Source organism: Artemia sp. Qi Xiang Cuo, chromosome 7, assembly GCF_049724085.1.
Source record: "Artemia sp. Qi Xiang Cuo chromosome 7, ASM4972408v1, whole genome shotgun sequence".
Taxonomy (NCBI): domain Eukaryota; kingdom Metazoa; phylum Arthropoda; class Branchiopoda; order Anostraca; family Artemiidae; genus Artemia; species Artemia sp. Qi Xiang Cuo.
Genome location: NC_142800.1, coordinates 28,603,720 through 28,618,545, shown reverse-complemented (window position 1 = coordinate 28,618,545; position 14,826 = coordinate 28,603,720). Strand labels below are relative to the sequence as shown.

At 34.8% G+C, this 14,826-nt stretch overlaps 1 protein-coding gene across 1 annotated transcript in view; it reads right to left on the bottom strand.

Moving 5' to 3' along the window:
• Positions 1–5,761: 5,761 nt before the first annotated feature.
• The window catches only part of LOC148950136 (1,5-anhydro-D-fructose reductase-like), a 116,183-nt gene continuing 107,118 nt past the window's right edge, over positions 5,762–14,826 (bottom strand). The window contains exons 5-8 of the mRNA XM_089091466.1: positions 14,418–14,548; positions 11,978–12,140; positions 9,464–9,561; positions 5,762–5,986 (exon numbers count right to left, since the gene is read on the bottom strand). Of these exons, the coding sequence (XP_088947592.1) occupies positions 5,956–5,986; positions 9,464–9,561; positions 11,978–12,140; positions 14,418–14,548 (423 nt within the window). The 3' untranslated portion in view covers positions 5,762–5,955. The remainder of the gene's footprint in view (positions 5,987–9,463; positions 9,562–11,977; positions 12,141–14,417; positions 14,549–14,826) is intronic.

Here is a 14,826-nt window from a genome sequence, read left to right as displayed (position 1 = left end):
CCCAAAGAAGTTACCTTGAATAATAAATCTAAGGAAAGTGAGTAGTGTTTTACGAGACGTAGTACTGATGCTGTATTATCTGTTAGAAAGGAGATGCTTATAGAAAAATTAGGCATTGTTACATCTTTAATATATGTTTAATCGTAGATCAATGAGTTTAAAACGCGGCAATGTCTATTTTAATGGAACAAAAGTGAAGGACTCGATTATGCTGATTACAATTCAATATTTATTGATCAGAGTACAGAGCCCACACAGTCAAGACTTTTGCATTGATTAGATTTTTATCCAAATAACTGGGACCAAATAACTTAAATAAGGCGGAAACAAACCTATTTTCATTTATAGCAACTTCCTCTCCCTCTGAAATAAATATTGTCCATCGATTATCAAGGAGGGAAAAGTTCCGCGGGTTTATCCTACTCAAAATAATTATATTTTAACAATTTGTAATACAATCGCTTATAAGTTTCACAAAATGTAACTTTCTTAACTTCTTTCTCAATTTGTCCCTCTAGCTTAAGGAAAGTTGTCCCTCTACCTAACACCCCCCTGGGTAAGTCCTTGTCATAGCATCATGTGATAGGTTTTAGATGACTTATTGGCTGGCTTCATCCAACCAACGCTCAATTATATATAATAGATCAGTGTATTTTTTTTTTATTAAAGTTCTTTATTGTTATTCACTGTTAACGCTGTCTCTTATTTCGACCTATCTTCTTGTTCTGATAGTTTTGCATCCCTTTTCCGGAATTTTTTCGCTTGCAAAACAAAGCTAAAGCAGTGTAATCATAGTAGATTGTAACCTTCAAGGCAATCAAGGTGTCTTTGGAAGATTAGTCCTAATTATCTATTATTTTATCTTTCGTTCCTAGGCGCAGGGCTCTTATAAAAAATAATAGCCACTGTCGTATTCCTCTATTCATTAATATATTGTAACAACAGCTAATGGCAAGAGCGTATCCAAGAGGAAGGGAGATGGTTGCCCCCTCCCCCCTCGGAATGTTTGTCCGACTCGTAAAAACGTAAAAAAAAATGAAAATAAAATTTTTTATGCGTTTTTTGAAGTTTTTTTGTAAAAAAAAACACTGGAAAGAATTCTTTTGTAAAACACCCCCCCCCCCCGAAAAAAATTCTCGATATGGCCCTGGCTAATGTCTATGACTTCTGAATCGTCCTTACGAGTTGTTTTTTTTTTTTTTTTTTTGGATTGAACTTCTGTAAGCCCTCCGGACTAGAAATCCTTAGGTCAGGGTGTTCGAGTCCTGGTGTCGCCTGATTATCTTGATTTCGAACGAGGATTAATGGTGTGACCCTGTAAGCTCAGCTAGAGTCGACCCAGCTCTAAATAGGTACCTGGAAAAATCTGGGGGGAAAGCACGAAAAGTGTCTTATTATTCGCCCCCAACCACACATTGCATTCCCAGCCGAAGGTACCGTATCAGGAGATCGACACCTGCGCAACACAGACCATTGATCAGCATGCGTAAATTTTTTTTAGAACTACCCTAAGCATGAGCAGGGTTGTTACCAAGGTTACGTTCGTACCATTTTTGGTAAGTTTTGAATAAAACGATACGTTTTTCGTTACGGTCCTAAAAACGTTATATTTTTGTTACGTTTTTGAATTTATGTTATGCTTTTGAATAATGAGGAAGTTTCACATTTTCTGAGTAATCTATTTTTTTTTCCCCTGAAAAAAGCCACTGTTTCCATTTTGATTACACTGACATGAGTATCGACATTCTTTCACATCGCTGTCATTTAATCTTATCAAACAATCACTCAGTTATTAGGATGAGAAAATACCCACTTCGCTTACTCGCATAGTAAGTTAAGATAACATTCTCTCTCATGAGCATACGATTATCATTTGCTTAGTGACAATAGTCAGTTAGTCACCTCACCAACTTTCAATTTCATCAGTTGACTTTGAATCTTTTTCCGTCAACAGTCATACTAAAATTATATGGAGAAGGGGCCAGTTTCATTAGTTAATGCTAATGAAATAAAACAAAATATGATGAAAATATAAAAATTTAGAACCATATTTGGGCTATACATTTGCACATTAGGGGGGGGGGGGTAAACCATAGTATATATTAAATACTTAACCTAATCTAGGTACTCCCCCCCCCCTAAACCCCAAAAACAATAATTTAAATATTGTAAACGGCATGACAGGCCACGCTTTGCGATCCAACTCTCTACTGACTGATACCCGTTTGACTAGTTTCCTTTAGCATTTATCTTGCGTGTGTATCGGCTAATTGACTAGTACCGATGATATATGTATTATTCTTTCCGTAACAACCTCACCCACCCCCCTTCTGATTGGTTTGACATAATATTTGGTTACATACAAAAGTTGATCTTTTTATATGGAATTATGAACAGCTGGAATTTACAAAATGTATGAAACTGTAAAAATGAACCATTTTTCGGCTATATTTAAGCATTGAGGAGGGGGTTGGTTAGTTGAGCCGGAATTTTTGATTTTATGCTAAACTTTTTCCAAATATCATGGTCACTTCTTTGACATTATACCCCCCTCCCCATCTGCGGCCCCATATATAACTTTATAAATACATTTCATCGTTGTGGCGAATCTTGTGATGACATTCTTTCTTGTTCTTTCATATTGTAAAGTAAGAATTTTTTGGTAGATTTATTTTTAATATATTCCTAGGGCTATATCCCGGACCATCAGGGGGGGGGATGTATTTTAAGAAAAGAGGCCATGATATCTGGAAATTGTACAAAATAAATTATTTAATGGTACTGCTTGTGTGTTTAGCATATTTTCTTCAGAAAGGGACAATCACTAAATATTTGGCTTTAGAAAACGACAACTAGAGTAATACCCATTTTTATGAAGAAGATAAGTCTTGTATCTGCATAGGGTAGGTTTACAGTTTACTTAGAAACTAATCTATACGAATCACACAGACTGGACTGGGGCCTCAGAAGCTTGAGAAAATAAATGTCTCGGCGTTTAACTACTAAGTTATAGGTTTTTTACCATGCCTCTTAATTTTCTTAATTAACTCATTTCCAGTTCATTTTTATTAACTCGCTGATCTTTCTGTTCAATCTTCCTTTTATTTCTTTGTCACATATCTTTTTTTTTATTTGTGATTAATTTTTCAATGACTTCCGAATGTTTAGTTACTTCCCACTTTCATCAGTACAGCACAACGGTAAAAGCATAACCCGAGACTGTGTTAACTTAGTCCATAGTCTTCAAAGAGACATTACATTTTTTTTTAAATTGGAAAATCAGAAAATTGACCATATTAAATAAAAGTGAAAATTCGGGTCCAAAAATCGATTAGTTTTTGCATATTCGGGGCAAAAATCGTTTCGTTTTTTGCATTATGCAAAATAACTGTTGTTTCGTATAGGAACTGAAGACAACGATTAAAATTTTTTTGTTTGATAAAATAAAAACAAAAACTCTGTCACTCAGAATTGCTTAAATCTTCATGTTCGAATGATGCAAATTTGAAGCTAGAGGAGATGAGGCTGAGATTGAGCCAATCTAAAATATTAGACGGGAAGGGAGCGATTAAAATGGTTTTTTGGGTCTTTTTAAGAATCTGGATTTATTAAGATCGTTTTTATTGAAATTTAACAATAAAAAAAAATCTAGTTGGTTTTCTTCTTTTCTTCAAAACTCTAAAGTGTCCCGTGTTTATTGATTTGCCTTTTATTTTGTACGTATTATTCATCAACTTTTGGTTGAAAACGCCATTAATGACAATTAAAAACAACAACAACAAGATAAGCAAAATAGTAGCTGGGGTTTTATACACGCATCAGGGGGGGGGGGTCTTTCTGTTGTGCAGGTAAACTGAAAGCAGCACTTGCAGTTGAATGAATAGGAATGTCCTGAAAGTAAAGAAGCATGAATCGCTATTATTGTATACTTTTTAGGCACCTTTTAAAAGTTGGAGGTAAGATTTTTAATGAGATTACGTAAAAATATATTTTTCAAATTATACAGGCAACAAATTTCCCTCCCCCCTTTAAGTACCACTCTTGATAGCGAAATTAAGGCACCCTGCCTTGAAAAGAGACTTTCCTATCAAAAGTTACGTTTTTAAGAGTTGGACGTTACGAATTTCGTTGGTCTGGTGGCAACCCTGAGCATAAGGACATGTCTTGCAAAAGTACGTGGCTATACGAGACGTAGTTGTTTACTAGAAGGCACATAAAAATACTCTTTTTATAACTATTAACAGTCACCAGTTGTTTTTCTGTTTTTGTTGGTTTTTTTTTAGGTTTGAATTTTTGTCACAATTCTTTAAGAAAGACTGCTCAAACACTATTGCCGTTGAATTGGAATAAGAAGTATTTAAAAGATCTTTAAGACTTTAGTGTAAAGAGAGAGGGCTGAGGAAGGGGCATCCCCCCTTGTAAGGCATTTTTTTTAAGGATTTGCCTTGTTGAAATCTGTTTATATTAAATCTCATTTTCTGTGAATCGTAAGTTGCTTAGCTATCCATGCAGCTTGCTCCATTAGAAAACTTCAAGTATTTGGAAAGGGAAAACGGTTTAGAATTTTCGAGACTTTGTTATTCAACCAGTGGAAAGAAAAATAATTCAGGGTGTTCAAGTCAAAACCAATGGAAAACGGTTTGCAATAATAAAATATACATAGTGCTTAGGGGGAGGAGGGGGTTGTAGTTTAACACTCAAAACCAAGTTTTTCTTATAAAAAGCACTTCCTATGAAGGAAACTGCTTTTATCAAATATATTGAGTTTTGATGCATCAAAGACAATTTTTCATGAGAAAAAAAAAAAATAAAACAATAGTAAGAGTGTGTGCTCAACACTATGTAGTTTATCATTTTGTTCCTCTTCTTCCTCCAACTTATAGGTTAGTTTACTAAGTCAAAGAATCGCTGGTAACATCAAAAAAGAAAAGAAGAAATGCCATCAGACATAGATATTACAGGATTTTGATATGGGCAACAACAGATAGCCTATACTAAATTGTCTATGCCCAAAGTGATTCGAGAACTTGAGTTTGATTCCAGAAGCTCTAATGTCAAATTCTAGCATTTTGTAAATTGTATTACCATGAGATATTTTGTGTTTTTAGCCACATGAGGAAGTAATATTGCACAAGTTATGTCGGTGGTGGTGTTTCTTTCAGTAAATTTGACCCCATGTTTCTCCATGTTTTGAACTTCCATGTTTCACCTCACCTTTCGTTAGCTATGCATTTTCTGCCTAGTTATGGCCGACTATGTGCCTTCCGTTTCTGCTGCAAGAAGGAGGTAAACAAGGCGCTTACTCTTACTTCTCACCCTCTGCTTCCACCTCCCACCAAAAGATCTTCACAGATTTCTAGTCATTTTTTAGAGTCTCTCTTTAGCCTAATGTGTGGTCTTCCGCCTTTCCCATTCCACCTTTTTCGCTATTCACTAAGACTATTCTAAGCACGTCATTTTTCTCCATATAAAGGGTATTCTCAAGCCACTATTTTGTGGCTGATTGGAGTTTCACTACTTCGTATGTAGACATTCACGGTTGCCATATTCTCTCGAAGCTTTTTTCTTAAAACTGTCCTTGAATTTTTTCTCTGAAAAGTGTGTAGCACTTCTTTTTCTTTCTGCCCATGCTTCGGCCTTACTCGAACATTGATTTGTTTCTCATGTTCTTAAGTTGAACTTGTAAATTTAATCATGCAGAATTAAAATATAAATGAGGCAGTCGTAACCTGTGTTTTGCTCAGCTTAAATTCAACAACTCTTAGTAATCAGCAACTTTATTTTGGTTTCCAAAATTTTTAATATTATAACTCGGGAATAGTAAAAATTATTCTAACCATCATATTTGATTCGTAAATTTTCCATTTTTTGCTTCAGTGTGACTCATTACAGTGAAAAAAAATGTTGATTTGAATTCAAAATGATGGTCTTGTAAAACTTCCTTGTTGACCAGCATTAAAAAGGATACTCAGGATGTTTCTGTGCCCTGGAAATAGAGAAATAAGCTGATTTCTGACAAGTCATCAGTGACATTCAGCAATTCTCAGTTTGAGATGATCATCACTGTATTATTCAGTTGAATCATTTTGAAAATGAGCTGTTTCGTTAATGAATTAAATTAATTTCAAACTTGTGAATTTTAGTTACATCATAAATTTAAAATCTAAATCATAAATCTATGAGCCGTGATTTCCTGATAAAAGTCGTATGTGTACTCTCATCTCTGAAATATTCAGCTGTTATTCCAAAACAATTCAAGCTTTATTCACTTTCAGGCTTTATTCAGTCTAAATTGTTGCCCCTTTTTGTCTGGAACTGACCTAACGTTGTCATAAAAGAAACTTATCATAGAGGTAGCATAGACGTGTTTTTATTAAATATCTTTATAATTCTGCCCTATCAGTGCTAGCGATTACTTAATTGCAACCATGATTTTCATAAATCGTTATTCATTATATGCTTATCAGCCCTGCCAAATATAACTGGAAATGACGAATGATTTTTTGGGACTTTTACATAGGTTTATTAGGAATTAAAAATACTAGCGTCACAGACTGTGCAGCGCCATCTAGCATAGCAAGAGATTGCTTTGAATTTATTGAAATTTAGTTTTTGACAAAAGTGTAAGTATCTGGACCCAACAATAAACTTGGTGAAAGTAGGTGAATTCTTTTGTTTCTTAGCTATTTTTGCTGATTATATAAAAGTTAGATTAGTATGCAAATCGTAGACTTATCAAAGAAAAAATTACCTATTGAGCCTTTTTATCAAAAATTATCTTCCACTCAGTGAGACTCAAAGTAAAAATAAAGAAAAAAAAATCCAATTAAAATCCTTATTTAAGCTTTCATAGTAAGCCTAATGTCTTTTCTGGGTGATATTAGATGGTGCATAGTTTTTTCCCAGTGGAGAACTTGCGTTTCCTCTCTTGTCACCCTCTTTGAGCGCTGCTGTATAAATTTATTCGTAGCTAGTTGTGGAAACGATTCAACCATATATGATTTTTTCTTTCTCTGTATTTATTTCAACTTATTCTTTTAGACCGAGAAAAATGACGAGAGAGAAGATAATATAATTTTAATGTTATCAAAAGACAAATCTTGTGTCAACAGAGAATAGAATGAACAGAACTGTACAGTTGACAAAAATATAATTCGAACACAAATTGTCTGTTCTGTCAACAGGTTACAGAGACAATGAATCAATTCAATTTATTCAAGTAAAAATTAAACATAACACCAATAATAATAAGGATCCTGGAAGCGAACTTGTTGAGGACCATAACAACAAAAAATTGAAATGAAGAAGAAGGAAAAAAAAGAAAGAGAAAACACGGGTAAATTAAAGCAAAATGATTAAAAATTTAGAGAATTATAATATCAAAGTTTAGTAACATTGTTATACAGCGTGCGATAGCTCGCTATCGCATGGATAGCTTGTGGATAGCTCGATACTGGAGGGTATTATATTCCATTGAAGTATAGATTTATAAATGGAGGATCGCTGGGCGGAGCTAGAGACACACTTGGGGACAATAAAGGAACGGTTGGATGAACGGAAAAAGAGACTTTCAGAATTATTACAATTAAAATAATATAATAATTGGCGAGGAAGATTTTTATGGTAAGCGGAGTATGCAAGGGATAGATTTAATTTTTTAATGATTATTCAAAAGGGATAATACCAAAATCGGAGTACAAGTCCTGGGTGGGATATAGTCGGGGCAGCCGAAAAACTGCTTTGATGGCACGGTTTTGGGCAGATTTTAATTTATTGGTAACTGAAGGATAATTGTTGCCCCAAACTGATCCGCAGTATGAGATATATGGGTAAATAGAAGAGTAATAAAGGGTGACAAGGACATCAGGAGGAAGAAAATTATTCACACGATTAACCATACTTACCTGTCGCAAGATTATGGCTCTGATGTAGGAAACATGTGTTGCAAATGATAGGGAGGAGTCTATGTGGACACCAAGAAAGTTGGCAACTTCGACCTGCGGGAGGAGATCGGTGGAATATTTTAGGCCAAGTGCTTGCTGAGCATCATTTTTTTGTAAGGGGTTTGAAATAATACAAACTGACTTTTCTTACTGTTAATGGTCATGCAGTTAACGAGACACCACTCCTGTACTCTATTCAGAAGGATTTGAGTAGAGGTGACGACGGATGGTAAATTAGGGCCGGTGATGAAAAAGTTGCTATCCTCAGCAAAAAGTACTGGGTGCACTGATGGACCCAGGTCCGTAACCAAAGGAGAAAAAGTATTGGACCAAGAACAGAGCCCTGTGGGACGCCCCTACGGACAGGTAGGGGGTGCGAGGTCATGCCGCCCAGACTCACACTCTGTACTCTACCAGAGAGATAAGAGCCGAACTATGAGAAAGGAATTCCACGAATCCCTATGTTCTTGAGTTTACTTAATAAAACAATGTGATCAACCATATCAAAGGCCTTAGAAAAATCCAGAAATAAGCCCAATACAGTATTTTTAAGGTCAAGTTGGGAACGTTTAAACTGTGTGGCGTCGATTAGTGCATGAGCAGTTGAAAATTTGGAATGGAAGCCATATTGATGAGAAGAAATCAACGAATCTAAAGGATTAATCCCAAATAAAAAGGGAAAAAGACTTCGAAAGATCTTTTCTCTCGAGCACTTTGGATATAACTGGGAGAAGTGTGATTGGACGATAATTACTTATCTCAGACGGATCGCCTCTTTTATGAATCCTCTTTTGTGGCTAACTGTTTTGGACCGCGTAGATGGGGGGGGGGGGGTTCTAGAAAGAGTTTTAGAAGTAGGTTGGAAGGGCGACTGGCAAAGGGTTTCAGTGGGAGTATCCTTCTCGGGTGGTAGCCTTAAGGGCTGCTTTTTTCCCGACATTTATTCTGACGAGACACTACAGATTCACGAACTGTTAATCAGTCTTAATTCAAGGTTATTTAACCAAAAGTAAATATTCACTTATGGATCTAAATTATTCACTATGATAAATAATAACTCACTTTGTATGAAGTGAACAATCCCTCACAATTAAATCCGCAAGTTAATTGCGCAATCTAACACAGTACAGTATAAAGGATAATCCGATTAGGTTCATAAGTTAGTTCCTTTTAGTTCAGATACTAAACTCATACTACTGAATCGGACATAATTTGGAAAATTTTTGACATGTTGACCGACGAAGCCTCATTTTTACTCAAAAGGGTATTGATACTTTAGCTCAACTCGGGTCCCATGAGTTTCCAGACTAACTATAGTCGGCAATTGGGCTTGTAGACTAAACTGTACATTTACTGAGGTCATAGCATTTATTCAAGTCATTGCTTTTAAAGGGTGTTCTTCTGTACCCGCGATAAGAGTAGTAATTTCTGGATGGTCCTGCTGTCAGGTTTGTACATCGCAACAAGGTTTTTATGATTGAAGAAATTGAATTAAAATAAAAAATTAGTTAAAATATTACCCTTTGAAGAAAGTCCAGTCAAAAGTTCTTCCTTTTTGTCCCTGATCAAGGGAATTTAAGTCCGATATATCTTCCACAGATAATTCAAAGTCAAATATCTATAAAAATAAAAAATACAGAGTGAATGTCAAAATTTAGGCACATTGGTAGGGGTCTTCTAAAGGGAGTTCAGTCAAATGTCTGAAAAAAGGAAACCAGCAAATATGCAAAGCTATGCTTAAAGGCAGGGGTTTATTCTGGAAGGGAATGGGGCAACATTTTCCAGAAAGCATAAAACCTCTTAATTGTGCGAAACACATTGTCAGTCAGGTATCAAAAGGTTGTTTCTTAGAAAGGTATCGGTGGTCACATTGCAGAAGAGCAAACAAAAAACCTCACAATTTTTTTTTTATTTCCCCTCTGATAACTGTAAAATAAAAACAGATTGATATGTATTGATTTTACATATCAATCCGTTTTTTTTGTTGGTTAACGGAGGGGAAATAAAAAGTTGTGAGAATTTTTTATTTGCTCATCTGAAAATTTACAATTATGGAGATACGACCTTTTGTTACCCAACTGACGATATGCTGTGTTCTCATACTTTCCTAACTAGACTTCCATGCATATAGCCTACATGTGTTGGCTGGATTTCCGAGTCAGATTATCTCCTACTCACAGGTAGATTTTTGTGCTTTTTTGAAATGAGTTTTAGTCATGCTTCTAATTCTTGAGCCAAGAACTTTGAGTCGAAAAATTAGATCATCTTCGATCGCAATTTTGTCAAAACTATATTTATTGTTAATCAATGATTTTGAAGCTCAAAATAGGATATATTGACCTGTTAGATGAAAAAAAATGTCTCTTCTGTCAGAACAAGAAAATGTTGCCAGTTTCGATGCTGATTCCTGACAAATCTCTTGTATCAGTTCCCGATACTAGTTTAAATTCCATGTCTATTAGAATCTTTTTAATTGTGAATATTATTTACTTGGCTTCGTAATTTGGGCTTATCTTGTTTTCTTACAACCCACCTGATTCAACTCAACAAAGTAAAGCTATGTTTCCTTAACACATGTCACTTAATTTTTTTTTTCAAATTCAGTTGTACTAACATTCTCCTGTGTAGATGTTTTATAAGAATTACATTTTATCTTCTAGTTGTATAGTCAGTCTTAAGTAATTATTGCTACTGCTTAGAAAGATTGCTAATCAGCCTCATAAACGCTGAATTTTTTCAAATCGATCATTGCCTGGCAAAGCAGCTCAATTTTTTTACTTATAAGAGAGGGGACTAGTGATAGCATCGCACATCAACGCCATCTAGAGTTCGGCGACAATAAGTATTTCTCAAGCTTTGTAATCATTCTTCTGTCAGGAACTGAGATTAGACACTTATTATTACTCTACTTTTACAACTACACAAATCAAATCAATCATTCTTATTATTACACTAAAAAAAATTCCAAGTGTCGTCAGATGCTAGATGGCGATGAGTTTTTTGTCTACACTAGCGCAAGTTCCCACACTTGTAAGTTTCCCAAATTCTTTGAAGTCGACAACTAATCTTTCGTGACAAGTGGATATTGTTCCTTTGTCAAGTTAGGCCATGGCCTAAGGAAGTGGTATAAAACTTTACCTTATTCCATTTTAAATTTGCATAACTCTTGGTTTGCATAGATTTTGGTGTAGAGGGGTAATATCCGCTTGTCATGGCAATTTAGTTTCTTAATTAAGAAACCTTAGTTACTCTAGTTATATTTAGTTACTTTACTTAGGACCGAGACTTACCTTCAAACTTCCCTCCCCTCCAAAACATAGCACCAATTGTCAATGGCCTATTGGTGCCCCCTTGGGCGTGGTTATTTGAGCTAGGATTTGCCTATCTTTTTAATTTCTCTTTGCAGCAGAGCTTTCTTAGGTAGTGTAAGCTGGTTCACTGTTGTGTTCCCTAGTCCCAAGAACCCCGACCGCTAGCTTCAGGCTTAGGTAGGCAACACTCTTCCTTCAAGACAAAGAGGAGAGCTACCCAACCTTTGCCAGCCATCAAAGGCAAGTAGCCCTTGATCCTCAGAAGCGATACTAGCAATAGAGCATATTTCCATCACTTCGGATTGCTCCCCCAGGGATTTTTTACGCCATGGTTGACGTTTCATATATTCGGGTGGATTGATCCCACGGGTATGATTTTGACAGTCATTACTGACTTTAATCCATACAGTTTCGGCAATGCATTCCCCAAAATACCCTGCCTCATGATCAGACATTTTGGGGAGGCTGGACCTTGACTGAAATTATCACGCCCCTTTTTGCACCTAATGCCCTCAGAGACACCACTAGAAGGTTATGATGTTCACTATTCAAACATCAATCTCAGCCATATTATGAAATTCGAAAAATCTTCCATTGTTGGTGGTTTGATTCATAATAAATGATGTCTGCAAAACTATTAAAGCACCCCTCTCCAATCTATGAACTGAGTAATTCCGTTGCGGTTATCAGACTAATAAAAGATGTCGTCTATGGCTACTTTACCTGATAGTTTTCGGCAATCCGTTTTGGGTTTGTACTCTTTGGTATTACTACAACCTGTAGTTGTGCAAGATATCTCAAAAGTATCTGTGCTGGGCTCTTTTCATGCTTCTTTGCCAATTTAGAAACGACGGGATTTTGCAGGATGTCAGGAATGAATCCGTTCCTTTAATTAAAAAAACTCATAAGACAAGTCGAGTTCGCTATAACACAAGGGCTCGAGAATTTGTATTTCAAGATTGAGATTCCTATAGAGGGTTTTGAGTTTTGGACTTTTTGAGCCTAGATGTCATGTCTCTTCAGAGCCAACATAATAATGTTGACTAATTAAAGGACGAAGCACCTTCCATTATTTATGTTTTTTTTTCAACCTCATGTGGAAAGGGTAGCCGTAAATACTTGGGAAGAGAATAATTCAGTTGGAGACTGAAAATTCTAATACTGTTAAACTCTAATAAGCCCCTTCGCGTATCCTTTTTGCCTTAGAGGAAAAAGTGACACTCTGGCCTTTAGAGTGACACAATTTTAAATTTGATAATTTATGTTCGTTTGATGTTTAACTTGGTTATTTAGTTTAATTTCCGTTCATTTTCGATTTTATCTATTAATAATAATTAATGTTCGTTTTAGTTTTGAATTTTTATCTAACTTCAATTCTGCTCGTTTTAGGTTTTAATATAACTCTTTACTTCTTCACTTAGAATTTTTTTTTCCAGAAAAACTAAAATCTGAAACTCAAAATCACGATACACTTTTTATGAGACGGTAGGGGGGTCCGAACTCATTATCACCATGGACGTTGCCTTATTTGAACCAGAAAATTATTCATAGTATATCAGTGGCGGATCCAGAGGGGAGGGGGGCAAGGAGGTGCCCCCCATAGCGTAGTCTAAAGTAGTGTAATTTACTTAATTAACTTAAGTTTGCATTAATTAAACTTGCTCCTAACGCAAGTTCATCGGATCAACCTATTTTGCCCCCCCCCCCTAATTTAGCAAATCCTAAATATATATATAATCCTAATCCTAAATACATATATATATATATATATATATATATATATATATATATATATATATATATATATATATATATATATATATATATATATATATATATATATATATACATATATATATATGTATATATATATATATATATATATATATATATATATATATATATATATATATATATATATATATATATATATATATATATATATATATATATATATATATATATATATATATATATATATATATATATATATATATATATATATATATATATATATATATATATATATATATATATATATATATATATATATATATATATATATATATATATATATATATATATATATATATATATATATATATATATATGGACAAACAAGTTTGTGATCAAATGACCCGGAACTAGCAAACTCTACTACTGAAGAGTAGTAGAGTTTGCTAGCTGTATTTGTAATACTGCCGTATTTATAATGTTAAATGTCTTATGTCTGGGATAGCCTTAGAAATATTTTACACGCTTTCTCCTTTTTAAAGAACAATCTCTTACTTTTTTACCAAAATGAATCACTGATTATCATAAAGTAAACACAATAAATTGATAAAATAAGGTCAACCAGTGGCGGATCCAGGGGGCACCCCCCTAACGTGGTCTAAAGTATTGTAATTTCCTTAATTAACGCACAATTGCGTTAATTAAACTCGCTCCTAACGCAAGTTTTTCGGATCAACCTATTTTGCCCCCCCCCCTAAAAAAAATCCTGGATCCGCCCCTGAGATTAGCGGACTGATAAATCGATTTTCTAATCAAGTTGTTAAATTCTCACGCCCCTTTATGATACTTCTCTTTTCTTTTTTGTTTTTCTTCTTATTTTATAAGACCACGACAGTTATCTTCCAAGTAGTTAGAAGATAGCTTATCCGTAGAATCTATTGTATGTAAGTTTTGTAGGAGTTTTCCAGCTACAGTCTGGATTGTAAATCTTAATCTTGATAATAGAAACGGCGTTTGATTCACTGTCTAGATTAACTAAAGACGGTTCGACCGTCAATCTACATTGAATTTTAAACCTAACGATTCTCTGACGATTACAATGCTCATAATTCCTAAACTATCCTGTTTCAGAACAATTCTTCAAGTTCTTTTAAACAATCAGAAAAATCGCTGAAAAAAGCGAGTTTTTCCACTATCGTATTCTACCATCCTATTCTCAATATTAAGCGTTTAATGCTGGCAACACTTTTAATGCTCGCCCAATTTATTATCGATCATGCAGTTGATCAGCCAGCGCCAATCAAGCGCCAATCAGTGACAAAAATATGGCCTCGTGATGCTTCTTTGGAACAAATATCGTTTCACTGCGTGACAGTAGATGCCTTTTAATGTGAAAATAAATAATAAGTGTACAGAACACAGAACTCACTCTATTCCTCGTTCTTCGAAAAGAACTTGTCGACCAGGTGATCCTAAGGGTGAATAGGCACATATTGTAATGCCAAATTCTTTACAAACAGCCCGCAATTCTGTCTCTAAGAAGTACGCATGAATTTCTACCTAAAAAAGAAAGTTGTTAATGACTATTTTCTCATATATAAATATTTTTAACTTTGTTTGTTTTTTTCCTAGGTTTGCGGCGCCGGGTATAATTAAATATCTGGTTTGCCGCTAGTGTTTTAGCGAGGCTTTAAATGACTGTTGAACCTTTTTTTGAAAGAGCCAACAGAGAAACTCTTAGGGATAACGTCCTCAGGAATATCATTCCAAATCTAAGTATAACGTCAAATGAAGCTTTTCTTTAGAATACTCTGTTCTCGGCGTGCCAAACTCGAGGT